A 24347-nucleotide genomic window follows, 5' to 3' on the forward strand; every position below is an offset into this window, starting at 1 on the left:
CCCTGTTTGTAGAGGGGAGTATAGAGGATCACTGTCAAAATAAAATGAATCGTCGTCTCCTCTCCAGTGTGGAAACTCTGAATGGGAATGTACAGATTACTGGAACTGCTAAATTCTTAGGCCTAATCGTAAAAATATCTTTATTGAATGTATGAGGAAGAGTGGAAGATGTGCACCAGCTAGGTTCTCAGAGCGATAACATTTCTGATGTCATCTCTGTTGAAATACACACTGCCCAGAAATGATAGGCAGCCATTTTGGCAACTGAAGTACAGGGGAGAGAGAACAGGAGAGCTAGCTTACTAAATGGAAGATATTTTAGTAAGGAAAAATCACATTGATCCTTAAAGGAGCATTACTAAAGTCATCTGTGAAAGCTGAAGTTTTTAAGTGTTTCTTTAGCCTTAGTGCTTTTCAGACTTTCAGTATCTTTTTTTGTGGAAGATGTATGTTCATAATCTTGACGAGAATTAACTTACTTTGAGATCCGGTATAAAGTCCTCTTTCAGTTCCCATTGTTTGCCCTTTGTTTGTCTTTGCAGCAGAATCCAGATAGGTATCCTGTACTGTCTCTGACTGATCCGGAAGTATCTCAGTCTTTGATGTGTAAGTGATAAATGAGGCTGAGCCACATGAAATGCTGTTTAAAATATTGAACTGCTTTTCATTATTTCATGCCTTGGATTGGGTCAGAACAGCTGAAAACTAACTACTGGTACTTTGTCTCAACAGCACAGAGCTGCTCATGACGAAATGCATCTAAATCAGCATTTCTTCCACCTCCAGACTAATGACAAATTGATTCTGATTGCAATACACAACCTGCCTTGGAAGCAATCTTCCTGTCCTGTGGGATAGCTATCAGTATTGCTATCCAAATCGGGATTCTGAGACAAGCAAACAGGTAGCATCTTCTGATCAGTTCTGAGCATTTTAGAGAGTTTACACTCTAACTTGGTATGGTCTTAAAAAAAACAAAACCTGAATTAACATGTGCTCAATAGTAAAACTTATACAGAATGCATGTACCTGAACTACCACATGAATTAAGGCTTCTCCTTTGAAACTTAGTGGTTTTAGATCATACGAACGGCCATACTGGATCAGACCAATGGCCCATCTAGCCCAGTATCCTGTCTTCCAACAGTGGCCAATGCCAGGTTCAGAGGGAATGAACGGTAATCATCAAGTGATCCATCCCCTGTTGCCCATTCCCAGCTTCTGGAAAGTGGAATCTAAGGACACTTCAGAGCAATGGCTAATAGCCATTGATGGACCTATACTCCATAGTAGGTTTCGTATTACAGAGGTGCCTAGAGGTTCTGTTGTGCAAGGCACTGTATAATTGCATAGCAATAGGTGAGCCCAAGGAGTTTATAATCTAGATAAACTAGTCACTCAAGAAGCGGGAGAAGGAAGTGGTATGCCATGCAGATGGGGAACTGAGGCACAGAGGTGAAGCAACTTGCTCCTGGTCACATAAGCTCTGTAGCAGAGGTGCAGATTGAACCAGATTTCTGGAATTTCAGTGCCTTAACCATACGATCCATTCTTCCTCTTGATCATTTTAAACATCATTGTTAAAGCCTTAGGCACTGAGTCAACCTACTGTCAAATACACTGAGGCATGGAGAAGCTGGTCTGTATCTACCATTTTTAGCCACCAAGGGTTTTAAAGCAATATTATGGCCACTTGTTCGGTCTGAAACAATCTCAACGACAATTGGGAAATATATACTTGAGCATAAAGTTACCCTGGCAGACAATGGGAAACCTAATTTTGAGAAGAATTGCTGTTGTATTACCTGTGGGTAGACTTGAATAAAGTGGTTGAATCCAAGAATGGACTTGTTGGCATGTCCTGTTGCCAAGGTCACACATGGCAGAAAAAATACATTTTTTTATCATCTATATAAAGACTGCGGGTATTGTCTCCATTCAATTTCTGGCACAGTTATTTTCTTGGCATTCTCCTTCCAGGGCAACAGCAGTTTTCCCTATTCAAATCGGCACAATATTTCCATAATTCATGAATAGCTGCTTGTATTTGGCTATGGCATAACTGTTTAGAAAATCAGGTGGTTGTATGTTTGCTCTTTCCATTTCTCCCTAACTAATCTCCATTTGTACCTTGAGATTTAAGAGCACTTGCTTGAAAATGTTAAGTCTCTTCCAGACCAGCCCAACATTTTATGCTGTTCAAAATGATAAAGGAACTGGAAAAAGTTCAGTGAAGTTGAAACATCTGTAAAATTCAACACAAAGTAATTTTTACCCATTATGCAAAAATAATCAGTCACATCTCTAATCTTCAGAAATCCACGCTGCCAATTTCCTGGTTCCGCTAGCAGCATGTAACGTCAAGTACCGTGAACAAAGAGAATGGACAGAGTGACCCTTTCAAACCATGGTCATGGAACTTTCTCTTGGAGTTCAGCTTTCCTGAACTCTTAAGGATGTAATAACTAAACTTGAATACAGCACTTTCTTTATTAATGGCTGTCCTCTTTATCTCTATTTGAATCTAGCAAAAGTTTTGTTTGGAATTTTATTCTGGAGCACACATCTCCCAGAGGAAGCATTAGAATCTTCTGCTATATCTATAGTGACAAGAACATATAACACAGTCCAGATTTCACTTGACATAATTACTAAGTTTCTGGAGACCAGATGTTCTGGCATACTCATGCTAGACGTGAACAGAAGGTTGGGTCGTCTAATCATCAGTCTTAAAATACTAAGAATCCCGTGAGCCACAAGTTCAAACCCAGGCAAGGATCTCTTCAGCCTTCTGCGGATAATAAAATTCTATAATTTACTGTGTGCGTCTTTTAGATGAGACCTTAAACTGATGTCCTGTTTGCTCTGGGTGAATATTAGAACCTGTGGCTCTCTTTATTGGAGGGCAAGGGTTTGCTCCAGCAGATTTGTCTAAAAATTACCCGCCATTCTGCTTCTGTGCACTTTGCTCTGAGAGCTGGTTGCCACCTCCACTCTCCAGGGGCTGCCTTTCAGCAGTGTGCACATGTCATTCGTAAAGCGCTGTGCGATGCTCCGGGATGAAAAGCAAAGTATCTAAAAGTAGAACATTCCAGAGGCAAGTAGTAAAAATGACTCTGGGCTAGGTCTGTGGACTTCTGGGAAGGCAAAGCTTCTTCATCCTACTGTAATCAACAACAATTACACTTGAAGACAAATTTTTGAGTTGGTGGTGGCACAGCTTTGAGGTCTGGTATCTAGCCAAGATGATCATCTTGAGGCAAACTTTCACTTCTCTTTATCTGTGGAACCTTCTGTTCTCAGTTTTCCAGACCGCTGTCCTAAAATGAGGAAGAAGGCTTCCTTGCTTGAGACTGCTTTAAGCAAAACAAGATTATGATCTGACTTGTAAGGAATTTTCTTTAGTTCAGTCTTATCCTATCATTACAACAAACGTACTGTTATTGCTATTTTAGGTTAGGTTTCCATAAACTGCTGCAGAATGGAATCTGGATGAGGGTTTCAGTAGACCCTCCTCTTCCAGGAAGACAGACTTCTGGTGCACAAGATGGTGATGCTGGAACTTGGCAGTAAACTGGGTTTCTATCACATCTTGCTTATGGTCCATCGTTTTGATTTTTAAGAACTAGCAAACTAAGTGAACCTAAAGATTGATCTTAAGACTAGACAAAATGTAAATGCAGGTTAACGCATTGGAATATTACTGTGGCTGTTGTTTGCCATCTGATTTCCCTCTCTGCAGCAGTTTTTCCCCCTCTTCTTGCCCACTTGCACTGCTAGGAATTATCCTCAAGACCAAGTGGAGTAAAGTCAGGAAGAGAGCATGGTCGTGTTGGGCATATTGGCTTCTGAATCGCAAAGGATCACATGACTGGAAACCTGTGGTCCAGACTGGAGTGGGAAATAGGGTGAGCAGGACAGTCCTGAAATGCAGACTTCAACTTCCGATCCCAGGCTGAATGACTCTGGGACAGCATTTGTCCCAGATTGTCTGTGATGCCACTCCACGTCTGTCCAAGACTCGGGCAGTGCCAGCCTCTCCCTGTGGGTGGGGGTAGGGCGGTGAGGTGGGTCTTAGCGCCCCCCCCCCCCCTTGCCATGAGGGTCCACCCTTGCCCCCCAGCCAGGCCAAAAGCTAGATCTGGGCCATAGTAAGAATTGCCTCAGGGAGCCCAGGCCGTTGTGGAGAGCCCGGGCGTCCTGGATCCTGAACCTGCCCTGGATGGCATTCCCTGGGGTAGCAGGGACACAGCCTGGGGGCTGCTCACGGGCTCTGACCCAGGGCAGGTCTGGGTTTCGGAGCTCCCCAAAGCAGCCTGGGCTCCCTCTGCAGCTCCTATGGTGGCCTGATCCTGGCTTCCGGCATGGCCAGGGGGGTGGGATTTTAGGGGGAAGAAGAGGGAGAAAGGGTGGGGATGTGGAGGGGGTCGGTCTCCTGCATGTGTCCTGCTTTTGCCTTTTGAAAAGGTGGTCACCCTAGTGGGAAATGATGGAGAATATAAACTTAATCATTTCAAACCTGGCTGTCTCATGTTCTATGCATAATGGATAGGTGCAGGTATATTTGCCATGGTGAAATCTTGAACTTCTTTGGGCTATCATTTGCACGTGGGAAGCTGTATTGATTAATAGTTAGCTGGCTAGAGCAGGGGCCTAGGAGTTGAATCTCCTCTGCTGCCAATTCACTGAGACACCTAGGTTATCACGTAACCTCTGTCCTAGGCTTCCTCAACTTTAAAAACTTTTAAATTAGTATGATAGTGACCTACCTCAGTAGGTGGTTGTGAGGCTTACTGTTTGTGAGGTGCTTTGAGATCATTGGCTGAATAGTATCTTAGCAGTTCAAAGTGTTAATGTCTGTTACTTACGCTGTTCTGTATCCATCTGTTCAAATTCATGTGTGTAGTGGGAGCACTGCCTTGGGGATATCATTGGAGTACTGTTGCATGAAGAAGTGATGGATAGGCGAGTGTACAAACTGAAGTACCGTCCCTTCCCCCTCCCCATTTTATAGTCCTATCTTTCAGGCAGGCAGAGTAAATGAGTAGTTAGAACTCTGGAAATTCCGAGTATAACCTTCCTTGTTCTGTGAAGAGATGAGCTCTTAGTTGTAAGCATTAGTAAACAAGCTGAGAATACAAACTGAGCTTTGTGTACAACTGCTTGGTCTCTCTAGGGAGCCACTGTCAGGGGTAGATTCACTGCAGGGAATAGCTGTTTATGGAGATCTTTAACTGATGAGTTTGCACAACTAAGTTCTTCACTCCAATCCAATCAACATCTAGATGGGGAGTGACATCTCACTTTGTCTCTTAGTTTTAATTTGAAGTTGAAATAAACTTGGTTCATTTGTACTTTTTAGGTGCAGGAGAGTCTGGTAAAAGCACCATTGTGAAGCAGATGAAGTAAGTAGAAGCCCAAACATTTAAATTGCATTTCTGTATTAGATGTAATGAGAAATCAGCATTGTCCCTCCTGGTTTGGCTCTATGATTATGGCTTGTTTTTTGTTCCAGGATCATCCATGAGGATGGCTATTCAGAGGAAGAATGCAAACAATATAAAGTGGTCGTCTACAGCAATACTATCCAGTCCATCATTGCAATAATAAGAGCCATGGGAAGGCTAAAGATAGATTTTGGGGAAGTAGCCAGAGCAGTAAGTATTTGACTTCTTTCCTTTAGCTTGCTTCTGTACTATAGCTCATGTTAATGGAGACCTGAAGTTCAGTCCATGTGGTGGAAATATTTTTAAACTGCAAGATAGCAGTAGTGGAGTACATCTGATAATCTGTAAAGTATTATTGACACCCTGCCTGGAGTATTTTATTGAAGATTAAGGAGCCCTCGATAACTTTATAAACTGATTTCTAATAAAGAATACTCCTATTCAGCTCATGTTTTGTTAAAAATGCAGTGACACCGTTATGGATTAATTTAAAATACTTGGCCGCCTGCATCAGTGTTCGGTAGTATTTCAGAAAGTTATGTCCCTTTACATTTTTAATCTAAATCAGATAGTTTTTAATGAGTTTTCACAACTTAAATATGATTAAGAGCGTTACAAAGATAACTTTTTGACTTACTCCTTTCCACATCATACAGCTTCCTCCTCTATGATATCACTAAAATTCCCCCGTCCCCCGGTCCCTTCTATCTAGCAAGCTTCCTGGCATTTCTTCTTTATTCTTTGATGACTTGTGGGTGCGGAAAGCAATGAGGGAAATCTCAGGAGACCCTTGAGAAGGTGGCACAGATACAAAAGAGCAGGAAGTAAATAACTTAATTGTGGGTTTAAACCTCACCTCATGATCTGTCTGTGTCCCCACACACAAGCCTCTGACCTGAATTCATTTGCGCTTTCACCCTGGGCTAGCTGGCATGGCTGGGAGTGAGGTTAGAGCCCAGGTTCTGCATTCACTATGGCTGGTATCCTGCCCACTTTGCAGTGATGATCCAGGCTAATGCAGTCAAGTGCTGATAGTCCTCCAGTGCCTTCGCACAATTCCCCTCTGTGCCCAGGACAGACAGTTCCTCTCACAACTTACTGGGAAAGAATCGTATGGCATGTCAGTGTACTGCAGCCTAAAGCACCAGGGGATATGTCCCCAGCTAGCCTAGTGAGACACCGAGGAGCGCAGCACCTGTGAAGTCACTGTAACTTGGGTGAGGCTTTGCAGTGATGGTGCTCACACCTGGGCCAGGTACCCATCAACTGCAGTGACCTGCTCTTAGAGGTGGCATCTGGGCATTACCCTACAGGCTGGCTGAACTTGGTTGTTCGTTAACTCCATGCCCTGCCGCAGTGTTCTAAGGACTGATTTCAGGAGAAAGTAAGCATCAGCAGCCAGCTCCTCCAGGTGGGCGACTTGCTGGGTTAATAAAAAAGCCTTGCAATAGAAGCCTTACCTCTTAAGTAGAGCTGACAAAAGTTGCATCATAAAACCTCAATGTAGGTCAGCCTATTTCTCAGTTGCAATTTCCCTATAGAAAAGCGAGAGCCTATATTACATTTTCTGGCAAGTGTTTCATGTAATCCAGTGCAAACAAACAGTGGAATTCTAAGCAGTTCTTATCCTTTCTCCCTGGGAAATGTTCCCATTAAGAAAGCAGTCAAGGACTCCTCTGACAGTCCTTATAGGGGATGACAATTCTTCAAAGCTCTAAACCTTTAATCATCCGGTATTTGCTTTTGACACTGGATTTTTCCCTGCTGGGGTATTCTAGTGTATGGCCTCTCATAAACTGTAAATTGTAGTTTGACAGGAAAGGCTTTAATTCCTTCAGTAGCCTGTTGTATAGCACTGTCCTTTTAAATGCCAGCAGCACTTCTGAGATGTGCCATGCGCAAAATGTAATGCTGAAGGCTTTCATTGCTCCCACGTACCTTACTAAAACAGTTAAACTTTGCCTACGTTGGGACTACGATCCTCATCTCAGAAGAGAAGGTTCGCGGTGCTACAGGAGTGCTGTATGCCACAGACGACCCCAGCCCCCTCTGATTAACACATCCTGCTTGCCTGAAACCACTTGCTCTTGCGCACCAGAGGAGCAGTTTGCTTCTTGCTCAGTCCATGTGTTTCTGGCTGAAGGAGGAATATTGATTTAACAGAGTGGGTAGATGGGGTGGGATGGGGAATCTAGCCATGCCAGTCAATAATTGCTTCAGGAAGCTATCACTGGTGCCACTGCAGGTATTTATGGCCTAAGTGGTGGTTAAACGGCATTTTAGCTTGTAGGAGTGTTAACAATGTAGTATTTACCAAATCTTCCTTTCACCCTCTTCCTGCAGGATGATGCCCGTCAGTTGTTCGTATTAGCTGGAAGTGCAGAGGAAGGCGTGATGACTCCTGAGCTAGCTGGAGTGATTAAACGGTTATGGAGAGATCCCGGGGTACAAGCCTGCTTCAGCAGATCGAGAGAGTATCAACTTAATGACTCGGCATCATAGTAAGAGACCTTTACTAATCCTTGAGTTTAGCATCGCAAACACACTCCTTGTACTCAAAAAGTACCTCGTGACTGTATTGTGGGGAGAGCAATGGGCACGTTGGCACTGAAAGGGCAGCCAGAAAGCTTTTAATGGGAGTACAAATCACAGTTTAGGAAGTGTGTGCCTAAATTGGGTAAATGGGCAGTATGGGATATGCTGGTACAGGAGGGGCTTAGCTCTGAAGTCTGCCCTGCCTCAGGGCATTGGACTGGACTAGATGACCTGTCAAGGGCCGTTCCAGTCCTACGTTTCTATGATTCTATGACTCTGTGTTTTAGCTCAGTGGTTCCCAACCTCGGTACCTTTATTTATTTTGAGGCACACCACCGTATAGTCTCCAAATGAACTCATGAATATTCATGACCCAGTCTAGAACTCCTCAAGTAGTTTTTCAAAAAATTCCATGGCACACCTGCTTACACCGGTACACCGGTTGGGAAACACTGCTTTAGCTGATCAAAGTAAATCTTATGATGAAAAGGAAAGGAATTGACTGCCTCCATAATATAATGTATTGCTGTCTTTCCCTTATCACATGTAAAACTTATCTGGATTTCTAATTTCATGAATACATTAACTTGTCTGTTTGCCTTTCCCCGGGGAAAAGTAACTCACTGCATTTGTAAATGTCAAGGTAGTGAGACAAGTTGTAGCTTATCTGGAAGGTGACTTGAGGTCTCCTCAATCTTAAAGTAAGGATTAGTATTTCCTGGAAACTAGACTCCTAATTAAGCTGTCAAATATGTAATGAACAGCATTTAACTGCGAGATCTTAAAACCAGTACTGGCAAATCCATTTCCTTGTAGTTCTTCATTTTAGTAACTTTTACCAGGTTTCCTCTAGTGTTTCTCATCTGGTGTAACAATGTTCAGGCAAAATGAGTTGTCTTTTAGCCAGGGCTGGTAGCTCTCTCTGTCTAGATAGCATGATGTTTTCCATTATAAGACCTTGTTTTCAGTTGCTTACAACTTTGCCAAACTTTAGCTGTTTGGGCTTAAATTTTCAATGCTGGGTGTCAGAAGTTTTTTGGTGACCTTTTTATTGGAAAGCTCTAGTGCCCCCTTGCAGGGATTTGAAATTTGGTGGGGGTGATTTTTGCCAGCCTGAGAAAATCCATCAAAAATTAGCAAATTAGAAGACTTTGAAAGATTGCAGTTTGCATGTGCTCATTAAGCTGCTAAAATCTAAGGCGTCTCTAAATTCCCTAAGATTCTGTCCGTGCTGAGCAGGAGTTTCCCTGCAGTTGCAATTCTGGGCTGCTGGGGAGCATGTCCAGTCCAGATCTGGGCCCTGGAACTGTGAGCAGGGGGACGCTCTGTCCTGTGCTCTCGATGACCACCTCTTCAGGACCAGCGTACCATAGAGGAAGCTGCCTGATTCAAAAGCCAGAGCTGGATTTGGGGGGGGTTGGATGGCAGGGAAATGGATTGGGACAAAGAGATGGGGGGCGTGGACAGGGAATTGGGGTGGAGAAGACAGATTTCTTGGTGAGGGGATTGAGAGTCAGTATGTTGCAAGGGGGACGCTGAGATCAATGAGTAGCTGAGGGGTCGGTGGGGTGGTTTAGAAGTGACTGGAATTGAGAAACAAGTAGGACGGGGGAAGGAGGCAGGGAGGGAGGGAGGGGACACTAATCTGATGAGGAGCCAGGCTGCCGGGTCAACTGGGATTGGCTGGGCAAAGAGACAGGGTCAAGGAGCAGGGAGGGCGATGACTACTTTGAGAGAAAACGAGGAGTCTGGGTAGGGAGATGGGGATCCTTGGAGGCCAGGGGCAAGGAGAGACGGTTTGGCTGAGGGGTGGGGAGAACTGGGATTGGCTTGGGTGAGGAAGAGACAGAACTAGAGGAGGGGAAATGAGCAGAAGCATCTGTGGCCGCTGATGCACACACTCTTCGAGCGTGGATTGGAACACAAGATTCCTGAGTCCCACCATTCGTCTGCTATCAGTAAATATCTGGAAACCCTCTAACTGGCAGTGTCCCATCCTGCTCTGGTGCAGGTTGACCTAGAGAATGACAATTTAGTGCAGCTATCAAGTGTCAGAGGTCTGTGTGGGATAGATCTAATGGTTCCAACCCCGCTGATGACCTCTGTGGGTGTTAATATGATCCCACATGGTGGAATTTCTGTTCTTTCATTTTTTAAAAAAAACCTAGGGAATTGCACAGAAAAATTACAAGGAACGAATGCTAAAGTTGCAAAGCTAATCACCCCAAAGTTGGGAAATGCCAGAATTAAGCACTTCCTCAACCTACAGCTCCCATCTGCTCTCCCCCTGGCTTTCCTCGGTGCAGAAAGGAGGACACACCTTCCCTTCATTCCCCCTACTGCAGGAACTGATCTCCCTGCACTGCAGCTCTTCTCACCTGAGCTGTCTCAGCCCTTGGTAGGGATTTCCTGACCTCTTCCCAGCTCATGGCCCACGTTCAGTTTGACGCAATGGAGTCTTTGAGAAGGAAAACTTGAAAAAAAATCTGCCCTTCCCTTTGTTGGGGATTCTGGAGATCATGTGCATCCATTTCTGCTTTCACCTAACCACAGCACTTCCCTAACTTCAACTAAGCACAGCAGGGAAGGCCCAGCTGATCTCTGCATCCAAGCAATTCCATCTCCTATTTCAATGCCTGACACATTGGAACTTTGTCCAGTGGCTCTTTTCCCTGAATGCTATCTTCTGTTCAGAAAGGACTGGCTACCGAGGACTATGTAAGAAGGGATGAATGGATGTTCTTTGGTTGTGAGTAAGAGTAGCTCTAACTAAAGTAATATCTAAGACTCTTGTGAAGGCATGCTTCCAGCCAGAGGTTGGAAGGCTTCTGTACCTCCCTGGTTCTCGTATCTTATGAGTGTTGGCCCTTTGGTAAGGCCTTCCAGAAAACTTGTAGTTCAGTGGTCCCATATACAGTGTGGAGTCAGAAGGCAATCTTCTGTGCTCTCTGCTTTTCCCTAGAGACATGTTAGTGACAACTGTTCCCTTAGCTCAGGTTGTGACTACTCAGCATCCTACAGCCTCTTCCATAATAAATGCTTTGTCTGAATCTTTGAGCTTTTAGCTGCTTGTTTGGCCTTGTGACAGTTCTTCCCAATGGTTAAAGGAAACATGACTACATTGTTAGGCAAACACCACCCCCGGTGCTCTTGTGATCATGTGGAGGAGGGAAAAATCTATTGTAGCCACCAGCTGAATTCTGTCCAACTCATTGACGTCTCCTGCCAAAATCTGCCTGTCTCCTGAGCGGCGCTGTGGGAAATCAATGTTGTCCTTTGTGCCTCAAGGTTCCTCCTGAGTTTTGGATTCAGAGTAACCTGAAGCTGCCAGATTTTGATTTCAGGTTGGAGCTTTATGGACATTCAAGCGTTGGGGAGCTGCCCCAAAACTAGTACAGCTTCTCCTGGGAAGCTTCAGTGGTGAACCAAGTCCTGGGCTTCATTATGAAAATGTCACCCCCTCTGTGCTGAAACCTTAATTTAGGACTTGCATCTTTTTGATGCCCACTCTTTCAGGGTGTAGTTGGAGCATGAAAACAAGCTTCCTCCACAAGTGAGGTAGGGAGCAAATGTTTGTGTCAAAAACAGTGAGGCAGTTATCTAAGAAGGTGAGGGAAAGCCCTGGATGCTCCCTCCCGAAAGGGAACCTTGTTAAACCAGGTGGAAATATATAGGAAGACTCTCATATCAGGGTAAACACAGCTGTTCATTGAATGGTAGATACGTTTGATTAGTTCATGTCTTAACTTTTACCAGTATGGTGGTGGGAAAACTGGATTATTAATATGAAATCTGCTGGTGCATCATTCTCTTCTCGCACTTTCTCTCCTTGCATTTCTACTTTTTCCTTTTTCAGGCTGACGGTTTCTACACAATAGTGCTATACAGAAGTTGTGCGTGCACAGTTCTAGCAGTAGTTTGTAACTCACTAGGGTTCTGCAACTTCCCTCTGTAGAAAGCACTTCTTTGCCCGACAATGCTATATGGGTGTGGCTGCTGCCACCTTCCACAGAGCAAACCACATCTGTCAAGTCATGGGCAGCTGATGACACATCAGGAAGTGTGGTGAGAGCTTGTGTCACAGATCCACAATGTCTACGTGCGTTTGGGGAAAACTGAAGAGTGAAGGCTTACTTCCTGGTGTCAAGAGGTTCCTTTTGATGCTTCCAGTGTTCTGATCATTTTAAAATGCATTTCTGCAGACCATGGAGCTTCAGATGAGTATTGGCCAGCAGCATTGTACATTTTCTCCTTTTCTGATGACCTGCTTATGCTTTTTCATGGAATCTTAATATAGTGTTGTGGATTCTCTCTCCAGTCAATTGGACAAAGTTTGTTTGATCATTGTAGGAGTCTCACAGCAAACACTAATGGAAACAAGATGCACCAGACATCTGGTGGTAGATATTGCCTGAATTTATTGAACTCCTCCATCTGCTGTAGAAAGAGCGAATGAGAGAACTAAACCAGTTTCTCTTCCAATAGGTCTTGTGCTGAAACCTGACAATGTAGCAAGCAGATTAGGAGTGTGCTAATGGAGGAAGCAGAGCATCTGTTTAAATAATTCACTAGCTAGTCACATGCTTGTTATCAAAGCCAAGCTGTTACAGTTGCCAGCTCTTGAGGTAGCACTTGCATTCTTCTACCAACAGGATGCAGCTTGTTTAAAGTTTAATACTTATTGCTGATGTTGACGCTTAAGTCACTGGGCTTTGCTGCCTGGTTTGTGGAGCTGCTTCTCCATTGGTGCTTTGCTGCTAAATCAGCTGTGGTCTGGTGTGTGTGGCTAGAGCAGTTATGTTGTTCTGTGATGTGAGACTAAATGGACTAGAAATCCCCAGGATCTTTATTTCCTAGCAGAAATGCCCTTTTATCAGAAGTCTAGTAAAGGTAACGCTACCTACGTCAAATGCAGTTGTATAGTTGTTCCAAAATCTCATACATATGCCAGGGCACAGCACAGGGCAAGGGTTCTCAACCTTTTTCTTTCAGAGGCCACCCAACATGCTATAAAAACTCCACAGCCTGAGATGGGGAGTGTCTCGAAAGCCCTATAGGGCTGGGGGGGGAGGAGGGGCTCAAGGCTTCTGCCCGGCCTTGAAGCTTCTGCTCCACGGGGCACTGAGCTGGTAAGCGGCCCTGCTTGGCAAACCCCCTGAAATGGCCTCTGATTGAGAACCGCTGGAGTAGGATGTCTTGTAGATTGCTGAGAACGTTACTCTTTGAACTAGGTGGAAACTTGTCAGTTATGCATTGAGTGGAAAGGACTGGGTAAAACCAAACCTCGCCAAATTAACCATTTTGGGGAGGTGTCCAGCCAGAAAACGTAGCCACCAATAGTCAACGAACTGGCAGGGCTAAAAGTGGGGGCAAAGGCTAAAGCCTGCCAGTTCAAAACACACAGTTATTACGAATAACTCTCAGGCTGCCAAAGATAGAGGAGCTTGGGGCTAAACACTTCCTCTGAAATGGATGAAAGGCAGGAGCAGGCTTTGTGGATCCAGACTAGAAGATATGCCCCCATTACATGCATGGAGCTCAGCTCTAAAGAGTACGCTTGTATGAAGCTGGGAGTTGAAGGTGGTCTCCGTGGGCACACTGCTCCAGAGTGGCTGTGATGCTGCGGAGAAGGAAGGATTCCTCCCAACAGCCTCTGCGGACCTCAGATGCATAGCCCAGCAGTTTGGGCTGGGTGCTTGAGGAAAGAGTTGGGCCTCGGGCAGTTCATGACGCTGGTTTCAGAGGGCCTGCAGGCTCAGGAAGGCAACAGTGCGTCAGGTCACATGATGAGTATTTTTGCACCATGAAAGCTAGAGATTGAGAGTTTGTTCACCAGACATTAGTGGGTAAGCGTCCCCACGTTGTCAGGGAAGATTTCCTGCTTGCTGTTGCCTGAGTGGATGACTGGATTTGTCATGCTTCGAACAGAGCTGTGAATATGACTTACTGTCCTGCCACTTTCTGCGGTGTTCCTTTTACCCTTTAGCGTGGAGCAGAAACCTTGGCTTTATTCACTTCTCTTCTAGTACCTTGGTGTTTAAAGTTTTTGGAGCCCTCCATGTGAATTTCCTCAGCAAAGGGTATTAATTACATAGGGAATTCTATGATCGGTGTTTCTGCACTGCAGTGTCTTTCCCACTCTTATTCTATAGCCAAACTTGAGTTTATGGCTAGCTGAGTACAATCTGTTATTGACCGATGATATATTGGGCTAGATCAGTACATGGCTATAGGGAAGCCCAGGGCAGAGGTGTAGATGTATGTTGGACTAACGGAACAAATGCACTTCACCATGACTTTCTTCTGCAGTTCATAAAATATTCATAGCAAGGAAGCAGACTAAAAAAAGCATGTCTTGGATTGTCTCTTTGGTTTAGTTACCTGAATGACTTGGATAGAATATCCCAGCAGACCTACATTCCAACTCAGCAAGATGTTCTGCGGACCAGGGTGAAGACTACCGGCATCGTGGAAACTCACTTCACCTTCAAGGACTTATACTTCAAGTGAGTATGGCGCAGGGTGCTGCGGGATTGCACTGCTTTCTCCTGCTAAGTGCTCTGGGGCTTGGTGACGGTGTGTATCCGCTTTTCCCTCTGGCATATATTGTGGGGCCTGATTCTTATTCAGTCATTTCAAGTAAAGTGTGAATCTATCCCCTTGTTAGTTTCTCTGCTCTTACTGGAGTTGCTCACTGGGGGGGACCAGTCTGCTTTTATTTACTTTCTTTTGTTCTTTTCAGCTGCTTTTATGTTGGAATCGCAAACACAGGTACTGAATGCTTGTTTACAGGATCAAAAAGTACTAAAAGGACACTGTTGGCTACTGGTTTTTGTTTGAATTTAACCCCTTCCTTTGATAAGATAAGAGCCCTAGAGCCTTGGTTGGCCTGTCATTTGCAATGCATTGTTTTCCTGTGTTGCTAAGGGAGATGAAATGAATTTGGCCTTGACTGGACCGCATGGCATTGTTAGCAAAACTCTGGATACAATAGTGCTGGCTAACCACTGCTGCAGAGCAGCAGGGGGCATGCATAAGTGTTGGCAGTAACTGGCTGCCTTTGTTGCGCAGCAATGCAGGGGCTGGGACTTGTCCTCTATTATAATACAAGTAAAGCCTTTTGAAGTGGTTCAGATACTGCACCTAATCTTGACAGGGTCCCTTTAAATATGATGAATCGGAGTTCTCTCTCTATCCTCCATATAAGCTGGTGGAGGAGCGGGTTAGCACAGGTTCCTTGCTCTTCTAGCCAATCTGCTTTGGATTCTGAGCGTCTTCAATGACACGCAAGCTAGGATCCTGTGTGGTGGAGGTTAGTGCTGTGGAACATTGTCAGAGGAAACTGCTGTGTTTGTATTATGGGCCAGGTTCTCTTCCCTGTCTGGCATGCTGTTGTCAAGTCTTAGTTACGTAAGGTCTTTAAATAAGGCTTAATTTGCCAGCTATGATTTTTATCCTTAAACCAGGTTTGAAAGGGATATAACAAAAATCTAAACACGTGTGTATGAAATCCGACTCATCTGCACACTTCTTGGGGGTACAGTGGCAGCTCAGCTTCTGAGCTGCATAACCTGTGACTTGTTTAACAGAAGATGCCTGCACATTTTGCATCAGAGCTATTTTTATAGCTACTGGTTAGCTCAGGGGAAACTTGTTGTCCATCACGATGTACTAGGATTAACATCGCCATACTGTGCGGTGCTCTTTTTTAAAAAAATAAATAAATAAATAAACAAAAAAAACCACTTGTTTCTGATGCGTGGGAAACTGAGCTCAACGTATTAGACACATTAATTTTAACCATTTCTGTGTATAGGGAAGATGGATGGGAACTTTCCCAACAAGCCTGTCTGCTGTACAGTAGATAACAGATGTTATCTAAGGCACTGCAACCCTCACCCAACCTCCTTTTGTGGCATACAATCATGACTGTATCCTTCTGTATCCACATGAATATGAGAGTAGGTACACGATGAGGGTACCAGGTCCCAGCCAAGATTTGGCTGAAACAATTTCAAATCATATGGGTTTGGGTAGAGAGAGTTCTATTGCTAAATAGTTTTTATATTTTACATCAATAATGCTGAGCGTTCATACCTCCCTTTAGGAAACTGGCTTATACAGGGCTAACAAGGCCTGCTTAGACTTAATTGGGCATCCATAGAAACTGAGACACAAAGCATCTCATTTCAAAGGGACATGTTTGCTTAGGGAAATGCTTAAATAGATTTTAAACATGAAGCAGTGGTCTTCTCCCTCGCAACCTACTGTATTTTCCTTTCATCCTTCAGTGAATTCAGTGTTGAATTTGAGACTCCGCTTCCCTGCTGGGCTGAGGTGTTCTATGGACATGACTCTGAATTCAGGATCAGTTTGGAGAAGTGGTGTTGAGAAGCACTATTCTTTTTTCAAACATCTTTGCAATAACAGCAAAGATAATAGAGAATTTTACAAACTAAATAAATAACCTGTATCTTTATACAAAATTCTCTTTCCTAGTGTGTTCCACTGGGACAACTTGTCTTAAATAAAAGCATGGAATTGCTCAGCCACAATTCTGGCCCTTTTGGCCAGAATCATTAAACTGTATTTCTCTTGGCACACACTGAATAATTCCTCCATTTGTCTGACTGCCTGTTTGTGCTGATGATTGTCAATTTTGATTTTGGTTTTGTACCTCTTGGATATTGACTTGTATCTGACCTGATTTAATTAATGATCGCGGCCAGTCAGAAACCATCAGGGAATACTACCTCTCTTCAGAATGCTTTGGAGAGGAGGGCATTGTAACTTTCCAAGAAACTTGCAGATCTTTGTTTATAGCCAGAAATCTTCTAGCAAAATTTAGAATTTTTTTGCCCCAAACCTTCAAACTCCAGTAACTCATTAACTATATATTGAACAGCTTCAACACCCAGCTTCTTAAAAGTTCTGTCAGTTTCCAAGTTGTGGTTGCAGGTCATGTTACCTCAGAGAGCCTCCTGCCAGGCACAGGTAATTGGAAGAACTGACGTATGCAGAGCGGGTGCTTTGTATCCAGTGAAGCAAATGAGATACTGCTGCAGGGAATGTGAGAGTCACAAACAAGGAAGAGCGCCAAGGTGAAGCGGCAGGCTCCAGTCATTCTACCCAAATTACTGCTGCAAACAAGCCCTTGAGGATTATTTCCCACCAGGAGGCCTAGAAATGTCATATTTTAAATTAAAATTTGAGTTCATTAGAAGAAAAAATCCCCTAAATTGGAGGATTTGGGTTTCTTCTGGCCTTATGGATGGAAAGACTTTGTATCTCTCTCAATTTCCCTTGCAAGCTGCTTGCTGAAAGTACTTTAAGAAATTTCTTAATCGTCTCCATTTAATGCAAGTAGGAAGGTGAGTGCCACATGACATCTGAGCCACTTTTCCTTCCCCCTTCCAGGATGTTTGATGTCGGTGGCCAGCGATCAGAACGAAAGAAATGGATCCACTGCTTTGAAGGCGTGACAGCGATCATCTTTTGCGTAGCCCTCAGTGATTATGACCTTGTCCTTGCAGAAGATGAAGAAATGGTATGTCACTGTGTAGTTACTAACACCTGGCTTGATTGAGGTGGAAGTTAGCTTCAAGCTGCCATACAGGCTTTAAAGTCCCTTAAATCTGGATTCAACCATAACTTGTTCTGTGCTGGTGCTAACTGTGTTTGAGATGGTGTTAGAAAGCGATCTCTTCCCTAAGTGGTCTGGCAATAGCACTGTGCAAGGAGTAAGCTTTTCTCAAGAGCAGCCTCTAACCTCTAGCTCCACAAGTGCACATAATAACAAACACTGTGGGAAGTTGAGGTTTTCCTCCAGGAGCTATAGGCTGCAGTGACAACCAGTACAAATACACACTCTTTGAGGATCCAGTGCCTCCCTCCCGCATCTTGGGGAAAGATTGTGGGATGGTGAAATGCTGGGGACTTGCAACCTTTTCTGGACAGATTTCTCATCAGGATCAAGTACAGTGAGGAATTACCTGACCTCTGCTTGAAGCAGCACTAACATTTCTGTGGCTGTACATACTTCAGCCATGCCACTTCCTTTTAACACTAATAGCTTTGTTCTAAAGCTCAGCAAACAAAAATCCCTCCTCCAAATTTAGCACTGGAATGATGCATTGTTCTTTTCATTACTTTTTCAGAACCGAATGCATGAGAGTATGAAACTGTTTGACAGCATTTGTAACAACAAATGGTTTACAGACACGTCAATCATTCTCTTCCTGAACAAGAAAGACCTGTTTGAGGAAAAGATTAAGAGGAGCCCATTAACAATCTGCTACCCAGAGTACACAGGTGAGCTGGGCTAACAGGAATGATGAAATGGAATGAAGGTGCCAGAGCCAGGCAGTTAAAACACCTAGGAAATCACAGCTAACTTAAGCCTGTTTTTCCTTGTTCCCGTCCTCTGGATTTTATCCACAGGGCAAGGGGAGGGCTCTGTCTTGTGTTGGGCCCGTACACGTCTAACGGTTAAAGGTGGTCAGAGTGAAAAGGACTAGCCCATCTGGGCTCGGTCAGCGTTGGTTCTGTCTTCTGGCCAGCTTTGGCTCTATGTGGAACTCCTGTCCACATGTTCATATGGCTTGGAGTAGGGATAGAACAGATGTCTGATCCTTCATGTACTCCTCAAATGTGGGTCCTTTGGCCTCTCACTGCTGGGGGTAAGGATCACTGTGCTTCACCTCAATTGCAGTTGTGCAGAGGCTAGAAAATGTGTCTAGGTGAATGCTAGAGCACTCGTTTTCCTTAGCAACCAAAATCTCCATTTCCTCCATTCGAGTACCCTTTGCAACCACCTCCATATTCCAAATGGTATGACCATAGAATGATAGACCGTTCTCCCTAATCCATCACTCTCTGCCTATTCTTTTAAAGGTCAGACCCACGTCTGCCCTCTAGTGTGATCCTCTTTTGGGGTTATGTCTGGTCATACTCCAACTGATGGGGCTTCCATTTGTGCCTATCATGTGTTTAATCCCATTTAGTCATTAATCTCGTGTGTGGAGCTGTACTGGTATTAAGTACTAGTGACCATTGACATGAAGGGGCTAATGGTAGGATTGTAGGTTGCTAAGGTATATGGTTGCAAGAAGTTTAACTTGTATTCAGCTGTCTACTGCAAGCTGCTGGCTAAAGTAAGGTGTCCTATTTTCCAGGCTCTAATACATATGAGGAGGCAGCTGCATACATTCAGTGTCAGTTTGAAGATCTGAACCGAAGAAAAGACACCAAGGAGATCTACACCCACTTCACCTGTGCCACTGACACAAAGAATGTGCAATTTGTGTTTGATGCCGTTACAGACGTTATCATTAAAAACAACCTGAAGGAATGTGGACTCTATTAAGGGAGAGCGTGAGAGGAAGGTAAAACGGAGCTATTGAGCTGTTCTAGAATTACACTGACAACTCGGTGTGGGCTTGTAATGTGCTGTCGCTAACACTCGGTGTTCTTCTTTCAGTTTTTAAGACGTGGCGTTTTGAGAACCGGACTTTCTTGGCTGCCTCATGGACAGCTTCAAGCGTGAAAAGGACCAGGGGAATGAAAACAGCATGCAGAATTCTTGCATTCCTTAGCACAATCTTCTGTATTAGGGACCTTTTTATTGACATGGGGTGTTGAACTTAAAAATCTCAAAATGGAACAATTGTTATGTGATTTGATCATCCAGGCGGCAGTCAGATTGCATAATCTCAAATGTGTACAGCTGTTGTGAAACTGAGCTGCTGGATTGCAGAATTTCAGTATGTAGCTTTCTCTTTTCTTTGATTAACAAGCCACCACTAGTCTGTTTTTTAAAGTTTTTCCATCAAGAAAATGATATAACTTTACTACATTTTATTTTTTATTTGCAAATGAATCTTGTTTTAAAAACAAAACAAAAAATCACTTAACTATGCACATGATGTGACCAGATCATGCAGAAAGTATTCCTCTTAGTAGGAACTCTTTGTTTTTAACACTTGGTATGGTCAGAGTTTAATATTTCTGCAACTATTTAAAAGATTCATAGAACTCTTATGACTATAGCTTCAGCTTCTTTTGATGTGTAATATCACTATCCTGCTACAAATACCATAAGGCTTTTAAAAGAGGTAATGGAGGTTTCTGCAGCAGGATAACATGTTTTAACTTGTTGCTGGGGTTTACCTGGGTTATGCTGACTACCAGATTACTGAGATTTGTACTGGGGTAGTAAGCTTTAAAGACCATTTCTTGGGCAAAGATTTACCTGGGAATGCTTCCATTTGAAGGGACAAATTGCTAAATTCCAAACTGGATGAAGAATACGTGCTGCTACAAAGCTACTAAATCAACCACTTAGATCCTTGTGTATTTTTTTTTCTTGGTCTAAAGCAGTGGGGAGTTTTGTAAAATGTGCACCTTGTTCTGGATTTTACCATGGCCTTTTCTGTTCAGAGACTTCTAAACTGTATTGACAGCATGCCTTTACTTTGTAAATGTGGTGCCAAATTCTTGTTTGCCATTTGTTTTTACTGTAGTAATGTTCTTAACCCGTCAGTACATTCCTTTGCTGAAACCATTGCATTAAGACTTTTCCCAGTTTGTCATGTGTACAGTTTCAACCTGTTATAGTTGTTGGCAGTATTAAAACGGTGAGTAAACAATTTAGTCTTTCTCTAGTTTATTCTAACCATTTCTGGGAATGTTCTTGGATATGATGTGCTCTGTCCAGATCAGTTTGGTTGCAAAAAAGAGAGGTGTGGCTAGCAGCAAATAGTAGATCTCTGCTTGGTCCCTCCTAATTCTTCACTACAGGAGCTCTACACACCTCCTGGTATCTTGTACAGTGCTGTCTTCTGCTGCTGGTGGTTTTGGTTGTATGGGCACGGATAGAGATCAGGCGACATCCTGTGTCGTTCATCACACTTACAGGTTGATCGGAGGTCTCCTGCTCACTCTCAGCATGCAATAGAAAATATTATGTCCAAAGCCAAACTGTTAAAGTAGGTGGATGCACACCAGCATGGAGAGTACAGCACCACTACCACACTAGCACTTTCAACTCCATGGGAAAGATCCTCAGTTGGTCTAAGTTGTCATTACCCCATATTCTTTGCCTTGCATAACTTCCCTGATACGCAACAGCACTAAGTAGTTGTAAACGACTCATTTTGATCTGGAAATACCCTTCAACTGTCAATGTATATCCAGGGCTTTCCTTTTAACCAGACCCAGGTAGGCTTTAGAGCTGCTTTCATTGGTGAGTAACCCCAATACAGTGCTAAACCTTCCAAGCCACTGTCATGACACAATATTCTCTCTTCTTAAAGCATAAGTGCACGTTGACTCCTCCATTAACATCGTGCACCAACATTGTGCTGCTTGAAGGAGCTATTGAAGCTGGAGTTAGGACCCGATCCTGCAAAGGGCTGAGTTTATAAATGCTTATTTCTCTCTGATTTCAATGGGCTGAAGAGTGCTCAGCACCTGGCAGCCTCAGACTATTCCAGGTGAAGTGGGGTCCGGGGGGGCTGCCAGGTCAGCAGTGACTGGAAGTTCCACGGCGTGAACAGACCGGTCACTTGGCTTGACTCTGTGGCCACTCTGCACGTGGAGCTCTTGTTGACTGCAGTGGAAGGTCTGTGTGTGCAGCTGCTACAGGGCAAGGTCCAGCATGTAGAACATAAAGAAGCTGTTGCCTCTGAGGTATCCAGTGGTTCATCTTTTCACAATCAAGAATTTATGCTTGGAGGGATCTCATTTTAAAAACAGCTAACCCCAAACAAAGACAGCCATCCATTTCATGCACATTTCTTTATTTTGGTTTTACTACAGTTTAATTGAAGTCATATAAGTGATTCTCTGCAGTAAACATTAAGAAGATACGAGAAACCTTTTTGTCTACAGTAACAGCATAGACTTATTTACAAATGATAGAGTAGATACAGCTCTAAATAGCAGAATGAGAATCTTTTCAAGTAACCATTTCCTCTTTGTATCTGACCTGTTCCCCCTCTCATCTAGATGTGAAATGTTCGCTAAATCCTAGGAAATCCAATGCTTTCTTACAGTCCTGTCCTCTTCTACACTAGGCATCCGTGAGACAGCATGTGCAATAGGCTCAACAGCCGCAGGTACCCAGCGAGCTGGGATCAGTCCTGCTAAACTGTATGGGTGAGCTAGTGGGGGTAGAGAGAGGAGAACAAGTCTCGGCTCATCAGCCTTCCAGATTATCTAATATGGAGAGAAAGTTGGGTACTAGAAATAGTCAATCCGCTACTTAAGGCTGTGGGGACGAATTGCACCAATTGCAGGGAACTGCACATGTTAATTTTTTCCAGTGGGAAGTTTGAAAATTTCACGTAATTCTTGGGGCTTATTTACAACTGGTAAATTGGTGAGTCTCTACAACACGAGGAAAGAGGGATTAGTTACATTAGAGTTAAACTTAACCATTGTCCACCTTCAGCAGTACCTTTCAGTTCACACCACTTATGGATTATTTTTTTTGATGACTTGCACAAAATATAATTGAGGGGTGGCTTTCTCTATGATTCCACAGAAGCATTGCTCTCGCCTTTTCCATTTTGGTTTGTAATAACGTTTTTTACATGCAGTGGTGCAGAGATGTGAAAGTTCAGTGTCAGTCATCCATTTGGTGTACCGATGACTACTTGCTCTTTGGTTTCAGATCACATTGGATCTCTTGTAAGCAGCAGTTTTAAAGCGCACGCAGACTGCAGAGAAACTTTTTTTTTAAATGAGGAAATTAAGACAGCTGGGCTGCAGGAAGCATAGCCGCGCTGGATGGCTTGTTCTTGGAGGTGTGCAGCTTATGTGCTGGGCAGGTCTTAGAGTGGGCTCTGAGTAAGTTTTGCTTAGTCCTCTGGCTGTGCTCAGCAGAACAATGATGCTAACTGGTAGTCATTTTCTTTTCTTGTGGGAGGTGGCAGGGGAGAGAGAAAAGGGAGTTAAATACTTTAAAATTAGGAGGACATTTTGAGAGAATTAAATCCAATGCACAAATGCCTGTAGAAGATTCTGATTTATGCCAAACCCAGAGCTATGTAAACATGCCTAGGTCTAAATGAGAATCTGACTCAGACAGTAGCTAGCAAGCAGTGTGAAAACACAATGGTGGCAGTAAAGTTTACAACTGTTACTAGAAGAGCTGCTTTCATTGGTGCTTGTAACCCCAATACAGTGCTAAACCTTCCAAACCACTGTCATGACACAATATTTTCCTTTCTGCTAAAAGTAGGAGTTCCCTAGTTCAGAGACTGCTGTGTGCCCTGATTGGAAAGTTTTGTTTGCAGCGAACAATGCAGAGGTGAAATCAGATTAGCTTTTTCCTCTGTCCCGCTGCAAGCGCTTTGTGCCTGCAGAGAAGCTGGCTGGCTGCCTTTAATTTCCCTGATTTCTTACTCATGGAGAGCGAAAGCTTCAAGATTGCTCGTTTTGCTCCCCAGTAAACAAACTATTGGAGGACTCTGGCTGGATGTTGTTTTGGAGGTGGGGGGTGGGCAGAGAATGTTTCAGAGCTTCTCCAGGCAGCTGGTGCAAATGTACATCATACACTGAAAATAACATTTGTATTTGTTTACAAACAGCATGTTGGCTAGCTAAAAGGTTGTCTAAAGCAGAACGCTGCGCATAACTCTTGTGCCCTGTCCACATTAGCACTCTACTTGGGCTGGTTCTGTTTCAAGGCTAGTGCTGGCAGGGTTCTGCAACAGATTCCCTGACAAATATGTCTATAGACCAGGTTATAAGACTGCTGCAGAATAGCAAGGGTACTCTGTGGTGACAGTGTGATGCCCTGACTATAATATGGTTTGAACTTGCCTGACTGCACGGGGCCCATCTGTATTACAATAGGCACAGCATCTCCACAGACAAGGCTGAACTGTTTTGTAATATATACTCCATCAAAACGATACTTTCCTACCCAAATGGAGCCCCTAGCCTACTTCAGCATACCAGATTCAGCTCAAAACACCTTATACCTGCTGAGGGAAATCAACCACTGCTGGGACTGTCAGGGTTTAAACGGTTTGTTTCATGGGTTCTTCAAGAGGTGGCTGGTGCTCGCCACCACCCTGCTGTTCCCATGCTACGAAGTAAGGAGGATACTGCCAAGACGGGAGGGATGTCCCCGTCTGGAAAAGGTTGAGAACCAGTGGTTTAGTGGTAATAGTGCTGTTTACAAGGACAAAAAGCCAAGTTTTCCAGAGAACCCGGTGCTCTATCAGTGAGAAGTCCAATAGCCGTATCCCTCCCCACACAGAGCACGTTTGGTAGTAAAGTGGCTAAACTTGTCACTTCAACGGCAAGCTTTTTAGTTCTCTGCTTGAAGCTACAGTACCTGCAAAAGTTGGAGTT

At 43.9% G+C, this 24347-nt stretch overlaps 1 protein-coding gene across 2 annotated transcripts in view; it reads left to right on the top strand.

Moving 5' to 3' along the window:
- Positions 1–20629, top strand: part of GNAI3 (G protein subunit alpha i3) — a 30479-nt gene extending 9850 nt beyond the window's left edge. For both annotated transcript variants that reach the window (XM_067531878.1, XM_067531879.1), the window contains exons 2-9: positions 5363–5405; positions 5516–5657; positions 7791–7948; positions 14360–14488; positions 17400–17529; positions 18140–18293; positions 19157–19366; positions 19462–20629. In XM_067531878.1, coding sequence (XP_067387979.1) covers positions 5363–5405; positions 5516–5657; positions 7791–7948; positions 14360–14488; positions 17400–17529; positions 18140–18293; positions 19157–19347 — 947 coding nt within the window. In that variant the 3' untranslated portion in view covers positions 19348–19366; positions 19462–20629. The remainder of the gene's footprint in view (positions 1–5362; positions 5406–5515; positions 5658–7790; positions 7949–14359; positions 14489–17399; positions 17530–18139; positions 18294–19156; positions 19367–19461) is intronic.
- Positions 20630–24347: the final 3718 nt, after the last annotated feature.

This window comes from Emydura macquarii, unplaced genomic scaffold (assembly GCF_026122565.2).
Source record: "Emydura macquarii macquarii isolate MOO-44397 ecotype Brisbane River unplaced genomic scaffold, CSIRO-AGI_Emac_v2 contig_3220, whole genome shotgun sequence".
Taxonomy (NCBI): domain Eukaryota; kingdom Metazoa; phylum Chordata; order Testudines; family Chelidae; genus Emydura; species Emydura macquarii.